At 39.6% G+C, this 12,095-nt stretch overlaps 1 protein-coding gene across 1 annotated transcript in view; it reads left to right on the forward strand.

Annotated features, from left to right (window-relative positions):
• AQP9 (aquaporin 9) overlaps positions 1-11,510 on the forward strand; it is a gene marked incomplete at its 3' end in the record, with an annotated part of 19,240 nt that extends 7,730 nt beyond the window's left edge. The window contains exons 2-5 of the mRNA XM_009084150.1: positions 3,795-3,921; positions 7,215-7,352; positions 9,501-9,619; positions 11,293-11,510. Of these exons, the coding sequence (XP_009082398.1) occupies positions 3,795-3,921; positions 7,215-7,352; positions 9,501-9,619; positions 11,293-11,510 (602 nt within the window). The remainder of the gene's footprint in view (positions 1-3,794; positions 3,922-7,214; positions 7,353-9,500; positions 9,620-11,292) is intronic.
• Between the last annotated feature and the right edge of the window lie 585 nt (positions 11,511-12,095).

A 12,095-nucleotide genomic window follows, 5' to 3' on the forward strand; every position in this document is an offset into this window, starting at 1 on the left:
AACACAGGTGGGAGCACGGCGTGGGAAAAGTGTAGGACTGCTGCCTTACCTGAACAAAGGCAGCCTGACAGAAAATGCTCAGTTGGTGGAGGGATCCTTGGAGAGTCTGCATAATTAGCTGTGGTTGTCCAAGTACAATTCTGCCCTGAAAATTGGCTAAAATAGACATTCTGGACTATTATTCTAGAATTTCTTGACTGAAAATGTACAGCTTATCATTAAAATGTTATTATTTTTGCAGCTGCTGATTCTGTATTCCTTGTAGCACACTGAGTTCTTGTACTTGTGCACAGCATCACCAGTTGTGGAGCTGTTGAGGCCATGCCCTGCCTGCAGGGACACCTGAGGTACCCTGTTGTAGGTGTGTAACTCACCACAGCTTGGAGCTGGTGATATACAAGGCATAACAACACAAACGTCATTGTCTCCACACTGCTGAAAAGCAGGAGACTAGCTGCTTCTTTAATGTGACAGTCAGAGTTTATGGCTATGAATACACACTACCTTCTAGGGCTGTGTGATAAGAAGGGAGCTTTTTTCGTAGAAGCATTGTGCTTTAAGATGCCTAAAGCTTTACTGGCCATGTAGAAAAAAAAAAAAATCCCTAAAGTTCTGGACTCAGATCTTGCAGAAACTCTTATTTTCACTGAAAAATGCTATTACAAACATTTGCAAAACTCCTGAAAATAGTACAGATGGAGGCAAAATGATCTTCAGTCTCTCTGATGAATGGGATACAGATAAGGTCCTGCAAGCTTCCAGGGAGTATGAGGACCTTATGCTCACTGGAAGTCAACTGTTCTGCTTTCCTAACTATTAGCCTTGTTATCCAGGACAAAGAGAAAGGTCTAATGTATATGAAGCAAGTTTTTTTGGCAGAGAACATGCAGACAGCTATTCCACACCCAAACAGGTTCTTTATGGTAGCAATCTAATTACTTTATGAGCAAAAAAAGTCAGTGCTGAAGCTACTCCAGTAAATTTTAAGCAGATTAGGCTATAGACAACTTCCAAGAGGAAACCTGGTAACATAAGATAGACAAGATAAGACAAAGAGATCTGTATTCTACTGTAAATTAACTTCCCCTAACTGTGTGCTTCAGTCAATGAGTTTTGTAGGTGCAACTAATGGCTGAGCTTGGTGTAAAAATATAGAATATTTAGTTACATCTTGATGATCTAGTTGGTCTTAACTCAGTCAAGCAGAGACTCACAGAGTATAAAATTGCTGCTCCTGTAATTACATGATTAAGTGATAGTTTCCAGTTGTGCCAACCTAGCTACAGTAGGTATGAGACAACTTTTTTCTCACCCTCTTAAAAGGTCAGCAAATGAAGCAAACATTAGTGTGACATGGTTCAGATGTGCAGGTTCAGTTCCCAGTTTTCCTGTCCCTGAATGGGCACACACTGACTGTGCCTGCAGTGGTGTTCATTCATCATACATGAGCAGGCAGTCATTTACCAAGGTCCACCGAGTGCAGCTGTGTTTAAACAGGCTCGTGTGCCTTCTGCTTCATAGGCAGAGCTTTCTGAGACTGGTTAGCACAGAAATGGAGCACATGTAGTTGTGTATTTCGTTATGATATGCAGAGCAGAAGCTATTATGCAAGAGGACTACACAGCTGTTTCTGTACAATTCTCAGTTCTGGTAATAGGGGAAGGGAGGCTACAGCTTCGCTCTGTTAATTCCTTCTCTCCTCCTGTGAATTAGTGGTTGATATACTTTGATGTTGTTACTGTCCCTTATCCTTTTCTATAACCATTTCCTCTACTCCTGTTCTCTCTTTTTCTCATCATTCTTACAGAAAGGGGTAATGTTTTCAAAAGAATGGCCTTCTCTTTGAATCTGTAAAACTCTGCCTACACCATTTCAGAACACAAGTGCATACCTGTAGATCTAACTGGTTGCCTGAATGAAACCTACACCTCAGTGCACACAGGGCCTCAGAGCAGCCAACTGAACCTGCTCCAGTCTGAGCCATATCTTGCACAAAATCTTGCTTGGTGCAAAATCTGGAATACTCTCTTTGAGAAGCCTAGAAAGTGAAGGCTAGAATGTGTTAATTCCACCTCCTCTAGACTCATGCCCTAATCTTAATATATTCCAGTATACCCATTCTTTCCACGTTATTTAGACATATAAATGCCTTTAGAGTAGAATTGTCTCGTACGAAGTTTTAAACCCCCATGTAATTTCAGCTGCAAACAACTACAACATATTTTATTTTGGTTTGGTACTTCTGTGTGCATTTGTGCATACCACTTGCATTGCTGGGTATATGATCCAGCAGTGGGAGCATGCCTAACGTAAGCATGGGTCATCCATGGCACAGCAGCTGACTGCAGCTTGCAGTATGTCTTGTAACTTTCAATTATACAGTCCAATAAACTGCAGCTATCTAACACCACCCTACCCTTACGTAACCCAAGAGCTGTAACACTTTGGCACCAGACAGTGTTTTGTTTGCTTACATGATTATAACCTCAAGGCAAGAACTGCACCTGGGTGTGTGACAGAGTCTCGGGGCACTTATAACAGAAATGCCATCTGCATTACAAAGCTGGTTAAGAGTGTAATTTTACTGAGAGCTTTTCTGTCACATTTTGGTATTAGTTAAAACCCTTGGGGAAATAATGGAAACAAAAGTATGATTTTGCCTGCTTAAATTGCATCTATTCTAGTAGGACTTGCTTGTTAAACCTCAATCACCAAATCTTTTTGGTACAGTCTATTTCTAAGGCAGGAGAGATTTTCCCATTACTTTGCAGTTTCTGAGTGCAACTGCCTTGCAAGTGAAAATAAGCAATTAAGGTTGCTCAAGATAAATCTAGTCCCATCCCAGAAATGGTATGATTCACATCACTTACAGCTGCAGAGGTGCAAAAGTTTTCAGACTCCAGATATTAACTTGATAACTTCCTTAGAGCGTTAGGTCGTTGTTCAGCAAAGCACTTAGGCGTATATTTAAAGAGCAGATTTTCAAAGACACAGAAATAGATCAGCTAGTCTGTCTCAAACTAAAGGCCCTTTGGACCTTTGAGTATCTTTCTTATTGACTTTAATAGGACCCAAACATAGGCTTGAAGCTAAGCAAAGGCTTTAGAACTGAATAAACAGCAACTTAACCAAACATTTAAATGTGTTGCTGAACTTTATTCTGAAGGGAACCAACATAAACTGGAAGCTAGTTTAAATCCATTTAGAATTCTCCAATGTGAATTATTCAGCTATCCCCGCTTCAGTTAGTTGTTCAGCTGCACAGTCAATGAAATATTTTGATAGAGCAGTATGTGATATAAAGTCAACAACAACACACACTGTAACCACCAGAAACTTGTCTTATTCCAGAGTTTAAGCATCAAACATTAAAAGCTTTTTGAACTACCTTTCATAACTTTTATAGTGGGGTTTTTTTGTTACTCATAACAACTGAAAGCTTATGACACAGGATTAATTTCCTCTTTGCTTTCAGATGCAGAGCTTTGTTGTAGAGGATGTGAGATCTTGTTTAGGCTCCAAGTTCTGATCTGTATCCCATTATTGTACTTGAAAGCTGTTTTCTGGGGTAGAGAGGTCCTTATTAGCAGACATTATTCCTTGTGACAGAGCTGGGGAAAATAAAAAGCAAACGTGCATTGTAGCAAAGGCAACAATGGCACACATGCCAAATTCTAGCACTGTTTCAATAGTCAACATTTTCAGCTATATGAGGACAGCAGCAGAAGTTGAAAACTAGCCATTAACATTTGACAGACACACTCATGGTTGAATATTTTTCTTTCAAAATGCAGGCACTTGGCTGTGGGTGTGTGGGACAGGCTGTCCTCAGCCGAGGAGTCCATGGTGGGCCCATGACAATATCGATTGGATTTGCAATGGCAGTCACCATAGCAGTGTATGTGTCTGGGGGTGTTTCTGGTAAGTGACTTTGCATAGCATTTACTGCTACAGTTTTAAGGCTACCTTGTTAAAATTGCCCTTTTTTTTTTTTTTTTTTTTATAAAATAACCTTGCTTGGTGTTGCTTTGAAAATGCTGTCATTAGAGATGATCCTGGACAGTGTAGGCACTGGGCTGAAAGAAATAACCATGAAAAGCAATCCAAGTCACCAGATAAAATGGTGGCCAGCTACATAGAAGCTGGAATGACCCACTAATGGGTGTAATGAGCAGGGTTCACCTTACAGAGTGCAATTTATCTCTTCATGTCCTAAGACAGGCAATAGCAAGTCTGTTCCTGTCTGCTTATTCACAGAAGCTGCAGATCATAGAAAGCAGAAACAGCAAAAAGATTCAGTACTAGAGACACATTCAGTGCTACACTGTCAATGTACTGCTGCTGCCCCTTTGTTTCTGCTGTTACACTTCCTCAACATATATTGGTCAGGAATCTCTCTATGGTCTGTATCTGGGCTAACAGTGTCTGCCATTTGGTTGGGGCAAACTAATATCAGAAACATTGGCATAACTGCTTTTAACATTTAAATTCTCCCTTTAAAATAGAAAATTATGGGGTTTAATAATACACAAGATAATACACAATGCGACATGTTGTATGTGGAGCTCTTATTGACCTCTTAAAGTAAATGGTGCCCTTCTACTCCAGTTCTCATAGAGACATTTCTTACCCTTAGTAAAGAGGGAAAAGTTGGTCCAGACAAATTTTCTAGGTATGACTAGGCCATTACAAATAGTTGCCAAAACAGAAATTGCTGTGGCCGCTTCTCTTCTCTTACAAATCCTTTTACAGAGGTACCATGCGCAAGAAGGTTTCCAAGTCCACATTAGAAAGTGCTCAAGACTCTACAAAGCCAGCAGTCCTGTAATTGCCATTGGAACAGACCAGGCCTGTTCCTTAATACCACACAAAGTTAATTCAGCACCACATTCCTATTGTCTGAACAACTTTAAACTACAGCTCTCAGTTTACATGTAGGCAGGTAAACTCTTCTAATGCAGTATCATGAAAACAAACCTGTGGAAACCTGTCCTACATTTGCATCTTTAAGAAATATTCATCTCCATCATTATGTAGAAAATTAGAGTTCAATCCCAGCAGGGCAGAGCAGTTGCAGATGTTGCAGCATCGTACTTCCTGTGTTTTTCCCATGACAAAGGATTCTGCGTGCAGTGCATTTTCTTTGTGAAAGAATAGGAACAGATATTTCAACAGGCTGTGATTATCCAACATAAAATTACTAGTGGACACTTCAGAATATGAGTTCCTATACAGAATTTGTTAGAAATTTCAGTGGCTCTTTGGCCATAAAGTCTTATGTTTAAGTACTGCTAAAATATTTCGCAGCAGTTCTTTATGAAATTCTAAATTCAGGCTAAAAAAAAATACAGTCGGCAAGCTTGGTGAATTTGAGCTTTTTGTTATTTAGGAAAATTTCCCTGTTGCTTTTCTCCATCTAATTTTCCTCAATATCTAGATAATTTCCCATCATTTTTTCCAACTTAACATTTCAAACTCATGACTGTGATCACTGTAACTACAAAACAATGGGGACTTTTTTTTTAAATCAAGAAACTAGCAGTGGCACAGACACCAAAAATCTCTTAACTCCCCTGTGCCAGCATAAGGGCTTTCAACTAGACTTTCCCTTTCCAGATTTAATGTTAATCAGCCATCTCTAATATTATTATGACTTGTCCTGGCCATCATAATCACTCTGTATTATATACAGGTGGGGAACAATATCAGGTGTTGAAAGAAAGGAAGGAAAATGATTCATTCCAGCCAGAGTAAGGAACAAAAGACAAGACAACAATTTATCAAAATTCACATGAAGGGCTGTTAAATAAGGCCATCTATCTATGTGCTCTGTGCTGAAGAATTTGAAACACAGTGAGGAATTCAAAATTAATTCAAGACTGGTGCTACTAGGTCAGAGTTTTGGAAATGATACAAAGAAGTTTTTATCCAGTTTGTTATCTGTGTTTGTCAGTTCATTATGTATCAAAGGTGCCTGGATTTCATAAGATAATGGCTCACTGACCTGAAGTGCAAACAAACAGAGAAACTGTACAGAGAGGCCCTTCCTCCATCACTAACCTTTGACAGATAAAGGACATGATTTTTCAGTTATTTTACCAAAGACCTTTTTTTTTCTTAGATCTTTCTTATCGAGGCTGAAATAGGATTTCACCTGGAAGACAAGCAATGGGTCTTATGTCCTTGCAAAACCTGGAGTTTGCTGTGCTTCTATGGAGTACCTTTTCATCTGTTTATTTACTTGGCAGTTTGCATTTCTTAAGTAGCAACCAGGTATTTGTAAGCAATGAAGATTTCCAAAAGCATCCAATGCTTTTTTTCCCCATGTTGATAAAAGACGCTGAGGGAAGTGGCTATCATGTAACAGATATATTTTAGAAACTAACATTGTCACAAAGAATTCCAGTGTTACTGTAACCTTTTTCATGCATGAGTTCAGGTGGAGCTACTCCTGGACAAAAAGGAAGTTCCACAGGAAACAGAACTCTGTTTCAGCACAGCTACTTTATCAGTTTCCTTTTCATGGACCTTTCTGGAGGATGTACAAACTTGATGAAAATGGCTGATGAAGAACTATGCACTGCTGTCCCCAGGTCCCATCTAGGCAGATTGCACCAACAGCCAAGATGAAGCTGGACAGCACTAACATTATTTTATTTTGTGTTCATGGAAACTGAGTTCCTAATAACCTGGGGTTGAAGACAGGGACATAAACATGACTTAAATCCAGGGTACTCCAGATCTGCCTCAAGATACATGATCGAGCCAGTAGTAGTCTTTAATCATAATACATGCTTGCAAAACTGACTGAATATTCTGCTGCCCCAGTCCTCCCTTGAAAACAAAAAGCCAAAGGCCTCAAGGAGAGAGAATATGTGCAGAATGAGGGACCCTCTTGTCACAACTGATAGGGCAGATTAGACTTTTTCTGGGAAAGCTGTCTGTAGATCACACACTGCAGGACAAGCAATCTGACAAATACCACAGTCCACAAATGTCAAGTGCAAAGATGGATCGTGGTGGCTTTTGCCCTCCCTCCTCTAATTCCATCCAACTTGTTTCAGTTTAATTTCAGTCAGCACTTAATTGCAAAATAACATCTAGAAAAGCATGTACTGGTCTTGTGCTCAAAAGTCCCACATTTTTACGAATCCTTCACCTATTCTCATGTATCTGAGTCATCCACGTGACTTATTTTGTGATTTATTTTTCAGGTGGTCACATAAACCCAGCTGTTTCATTAGCCATGTGCGTGACTGGAAGATTAAAATGGACCAAATTACCAATTTACATATTAGCACAACTCCTGGGAGCATTTGTTGGAGCTGCGGCTGTCTTTGGGATTTATTATGGTGAGTACACCTTAGACATGTTCACAGGACAAACTAGAGGTCAGGCAATCTCTAAGGCCCCAATTTTTCAATGAATGTCAAGCAGGCAGAGGACTCGTGTTCACACAGGGCTAATGGCAGGAGTGAAGCTAAAGCCATAAAGAAGAAAGGAAGCAGCATAAAGAGTTTGAAGGGAAAAGCAATGGCTGGAACATTCCAGGTATCCTACAACTTTACCAAAACACTAATACTCCAGGAAATGTTCTGATATTTTGAATAATTATTCATGGGAAATCAGATACTCTGAGATCATGTATTTCTCAGTAAGGATTTTAAATTACTTAATAGCCAGGATATAGGGCTATCCATCTTCCAAGCAAATTAGAAACATTAAAGACCTGCTACAAGTGCCTGTGGGCATGTATCACCAACATCCTTCATTGAGGGTACAGGATATGAGATCAGGTCCCTGCTGACCAAACCTCAGACCACCCTAGAGTGGTGGCTCTCCAAGGCAATAAACTCCAGGTAGAGTGCTAAAAGGGTCACATATTAGAAGGGGAAAAAGAAAAAAAATTACCCCTGTCCTTGAGTCATGTTTCTTTGACACAGTGTGCCTCAAAAAGAAAAGATGTAGTAAAGGACTGATTGACTGGATAAATCCACTCAGAACAGTTGCTTGAGTCCCCTACTCCAAAACTCTGCTTCTACTGGCCCAGCCCATCTCCTCCAAAGCCTCTCTCCTATGGGCATTATGTCTGCAGACAGTGCTGGCTCTAGGTGCAATGGAGAACAAATAAAACTGGAAATGCCCATTGTATGCCAGCTCAGTACCCACAGTAATCCTGAAGAGAAAAATCTTTAGAAACCACTGTAACTGCTTTGGGTGTGGTGTGGGATTTTTATTTTTTTGTGGGGTTTTTTTTTGGGGGGGGGGGTGAATGTTTGCTTTTTATAATGTTAGCGTTAGAATTTGGAAACTGGGAGATTCCAGAATGGGATTCCTGTCTGAGTTTAAGCCCCCTCAAGCCTGATGGCAAGAACTGGGGCTGTGGCCAGGATGCAGCCATGAGCCAACATGCACATAGGGTTGGGGATGGATTCACTATATTTTGCCAAAAGAGCAGTAGTACTATAGGGAACCAAGATAGGGAACTTAGGGCTGGGGTTAGAGACACCTTTCTGATATACAGGAGTGCAGGATTTTCTCATCTCCCTATCTCTGCTCAAGTACTTTGCCTTCCTCTGGTTCTTATTAATTCCCAAACCTCTTCTGTACTTTTTCCTTCCTGCAACTTGCAGGGATGTCATGTACTTATTGAGGTCCACTGAAAAGTGGCTAGTAGAAAAACAGACCTAGAACTCCTCTTTTTCTCCCTAATAGATAAATGCAACAAAATAATCTGACACTAGAAATGAGAGACCCTGTTTGAAGTAAACAACTAAATATTCTCTGCACCTATGTTGTGCCCTTAAGCAAAGCTGCTCCTGTTTTTTCTAACAGGAGCAAGGAGAAATAGATTTATCTGCTAGCTCCAGGAGGAGATAACCACCCTTAACATGACTTCCATGGAGATGGGAAGCTGTTTCTTTACTCACAAGTATCATCTCATCATTGCATCCACTAATGAAATAATGGCATAGTGTTTATTATTCATGTCTGCCTATGGAAATTTGAGTGCTTCATCTTAGTGTCTTCCTACTTCTAACACTGCACAACTGTCAGATGGAATAGATGTAATTCCTGGTGGCTGGGAATCCACAACTGCACAATCATCATGCTATGCATTTCTTGGGGCATCATGCCAAATGTAGCACCTCTTACAGAATAATGTAACTGTGTTCAGAAGCAGAAAATGCTCCTTGGCACTGAGTTTAGAGCAATGAGCAGGGGAAAACCAGCCCGTTTTGAAAGTTGTGTTACGTAAAATGAGTACTTCAAGGCATGGGAGGAGAGATGAGACAGGAGGGTATGATGAGCCCATCACTTCAAATCCATTAACTATGCTTCCAGAAAAATAAGATCACAGATCGGCTTGGGTTGGAAGGGACCTTAAAGATCAGTTTCAGCTGAGAATGCAGTGCACACATCTATCACATGTATATTCTAGTCCTAGAAAACCTAGTGTTTATGGAGATGTGCAAGCAGTTACTGGATGTTTTCTATAGATGCCTTTATGAAGTATAGTGATGGAAAACTTGAAGTCACAGGACCTAATGCAACAGCACATATCTTTGCAACATATCCAGCTCCATATCTGTCCCTCATAAATGGATTTGCAGATCAGGTAAGTGCACTTGCTGTCTCAATTCTACAAATTGAACATACTGGCAACTATAAAACTAAGCAGTAAAAAACCCACACAAATCTAACCAGTATGCTGAACCTCAGCATTGCAGTCATGTGTCCCCATGTACAATACAGTGAGAATGCAATGCTGTTTGCAGGGGGTCACGTTTTAGTAATATTTTACAAGCAAGATAATTTCAAGTTGTTCTTTTCCCATACATCATCTTAATTGTTGCACTCTACATGTCTTTAATGCAATATATGTAAGAGGTTTTCTTCCGCATAAATCAATGTTTCTTCATAAATCTCAGCAGAGACATGTCCATTCACATCAAAATCCAGCCCATTTTGTGGGCCTGTTATTCCTTAAGTAATGCTTAAGCAGACAGTTTAACAACAGAGTTGTTAAAACAACTGGGCTTTCCAATTCCACAGGCCTCCTCTCCAACCTTCTCTTTGTAGATAGACTTGTATTATTTGTTATTTTTACTAGATTCAGTCATTTTAAAAATCTCCATTTCAGTCATTTGAAAAAATCTCCATTTCATTTCCAATCTGTATCCTCTAGTTCCACTCATGCAACAGCAAAAAAATGAAGCTTCATATCTTCTATCTACTTCTAATCAATTTGCCCATCTTCTTCAGGCATACGTGAAATAAGTACTGCATAAGTAAGGTGGCAAAAACTAGGGATTGCCAGAGCACAGGAATTCCTTACATAAAAGATTGTGCAATCTGACTTCAAAAAAATCCAAGCATTATTTTGAAATTCTCTAAGAAAGATGGGTCTGACCTTTGGATCAGTCAACAGATTTTTCCCCTAAGATTTTTTATCCATGGATATTTTAAAACAAACTTAAAATCAGGTGAAATAAAAATAATTTTTAAAACCCCCAAGTTTAAAACTTTTATAAACCAGTATAGAAGTTGAGCATTTTGACATCACTGACTCTTTCGTCTGTTTTCCCATCAAGTTAATTATTAGCAAAATGTACATGTACAAAGCATTTGATTTAAGCAGAGCTGCACTTCCATTGAAGTAATTCCAAGAAAATTTCCTTCATCAGCTTCATTAGCATATGCAATACAGAGTTCATGTTACAGCTGTATGTGCAACCCTAATTTTGGTAATTCCTAATTCTTAGCTGCTCAGTTCTGACTTTGTTGATTTCACTTTTTCTTCAGACATTATGCAATACCTGGATAAAGAGCTGCATATTTAGTCTAATTTATCAGCATAAACTACAGTCACATAAACCACTTCTATATCAATGTACCTGATTGCATTGGCATAGCAGAACTACCAAAACCTGAGTGAATGGAATTGTTAAACTGATAGGAAAAAATGTGAAAACAAAGCATCAGACCTCACACAGGAGGTGCCTTTCAAATACTCTGTTCTTTCCACACTAGGTTATTGAAGATTTATTTTTTTTCCCCAATGTCCTCATCACATTTCTTTTCTTTGTGTTTCAGCACAGATAGCAAAACTTCTCATTACTGTGAATTAAAGAGGCACCAAGTTCCAAATTTTGCTACTTGGTATAGTGGGGTAAATCTAAATACCAACTCTAAGCCACCCCAATCCACAGAGCTGCCATAGTTCCTCTTTTCATTACTGGAAGGAATCTGCACATATTTATTCAACATTCTTTTCTTTGTCTTGGCCAGGTGATGTCAACAGCTGTTCTTCTTCTGGCTATATTTGCTATTTTTGACACCAGAAATAACGGTGTACCAAAGGGCCTGGAGCCAATTGCAGTAGGACTTCTTATAATTGTTCTTACGTGCTCCTTGGGAATGAACAGTGGCTGTGCCATGAACCCAGCCAGGGATCTAGGCCCAAGGCTCTTCACAGCCATTGCAGGATGGGGGATGGAAGTATTCACGTAAGTACGCCTGGATATGAAGCAAAATGCTCTTGGCTAAAATTGTTTCTAGGAAAGTAAGACCCTGATTCAACGTGGTACCAAGTCATACTTTATATACATACAGGTAATTCTTTGCATACCAGAAGCAGCTATTCATGCACTTTAAGCCAAATATCCTCTAGGAACTGGGCTTTAGAAAGGATTTCCTGCTCCTAGGGCAAATCAAACATGCATTATCTCTAATATCAATCATTGTTTCAAGCAGACGCTTCCCAAAATATTAGAGATTCTTAGAGGTCACTGACAGTATGACTGCTTTATTCTTGTGTCCTGCAGCTTTCAGGGAAAAAAAAAAAAAAAAGAAATCAGGAGAGAGTTAGGTGGAAATATTTATTGAGTGCTGTAAAAAACAGTGACATATCAGATTGATTTAGCCTATTATTACTACTGAGTTATTGCAGAAATATACAGCAATCTAAAAGCCTGACTTCCTGCCTGGGAGCACAGGAGTGAATGAAAGAAAGCTCCCTTCATTTTCCCACATTTCAGAGCACACTCCCAAATCCCTGTGCATGTGTGTGCACACGCACACACGCACTCTTG

The sequence above is a fragment of the Acanthisitta chloris genome, unplaced genomic scaffold (genome assembly GCF_000695815.1).
Source record: "Acanthisitta chloris isolate BGI_N310 unplaced genomic scaffold, ASM69581v1 scaffold37101, whole genome shotgun sequence".
NCBI lineage: Eukaryota > Metazoa > Chordata > Aves > Passeriformes > Acanthisittidae > Acanthisitta > Acanthisitta chloris.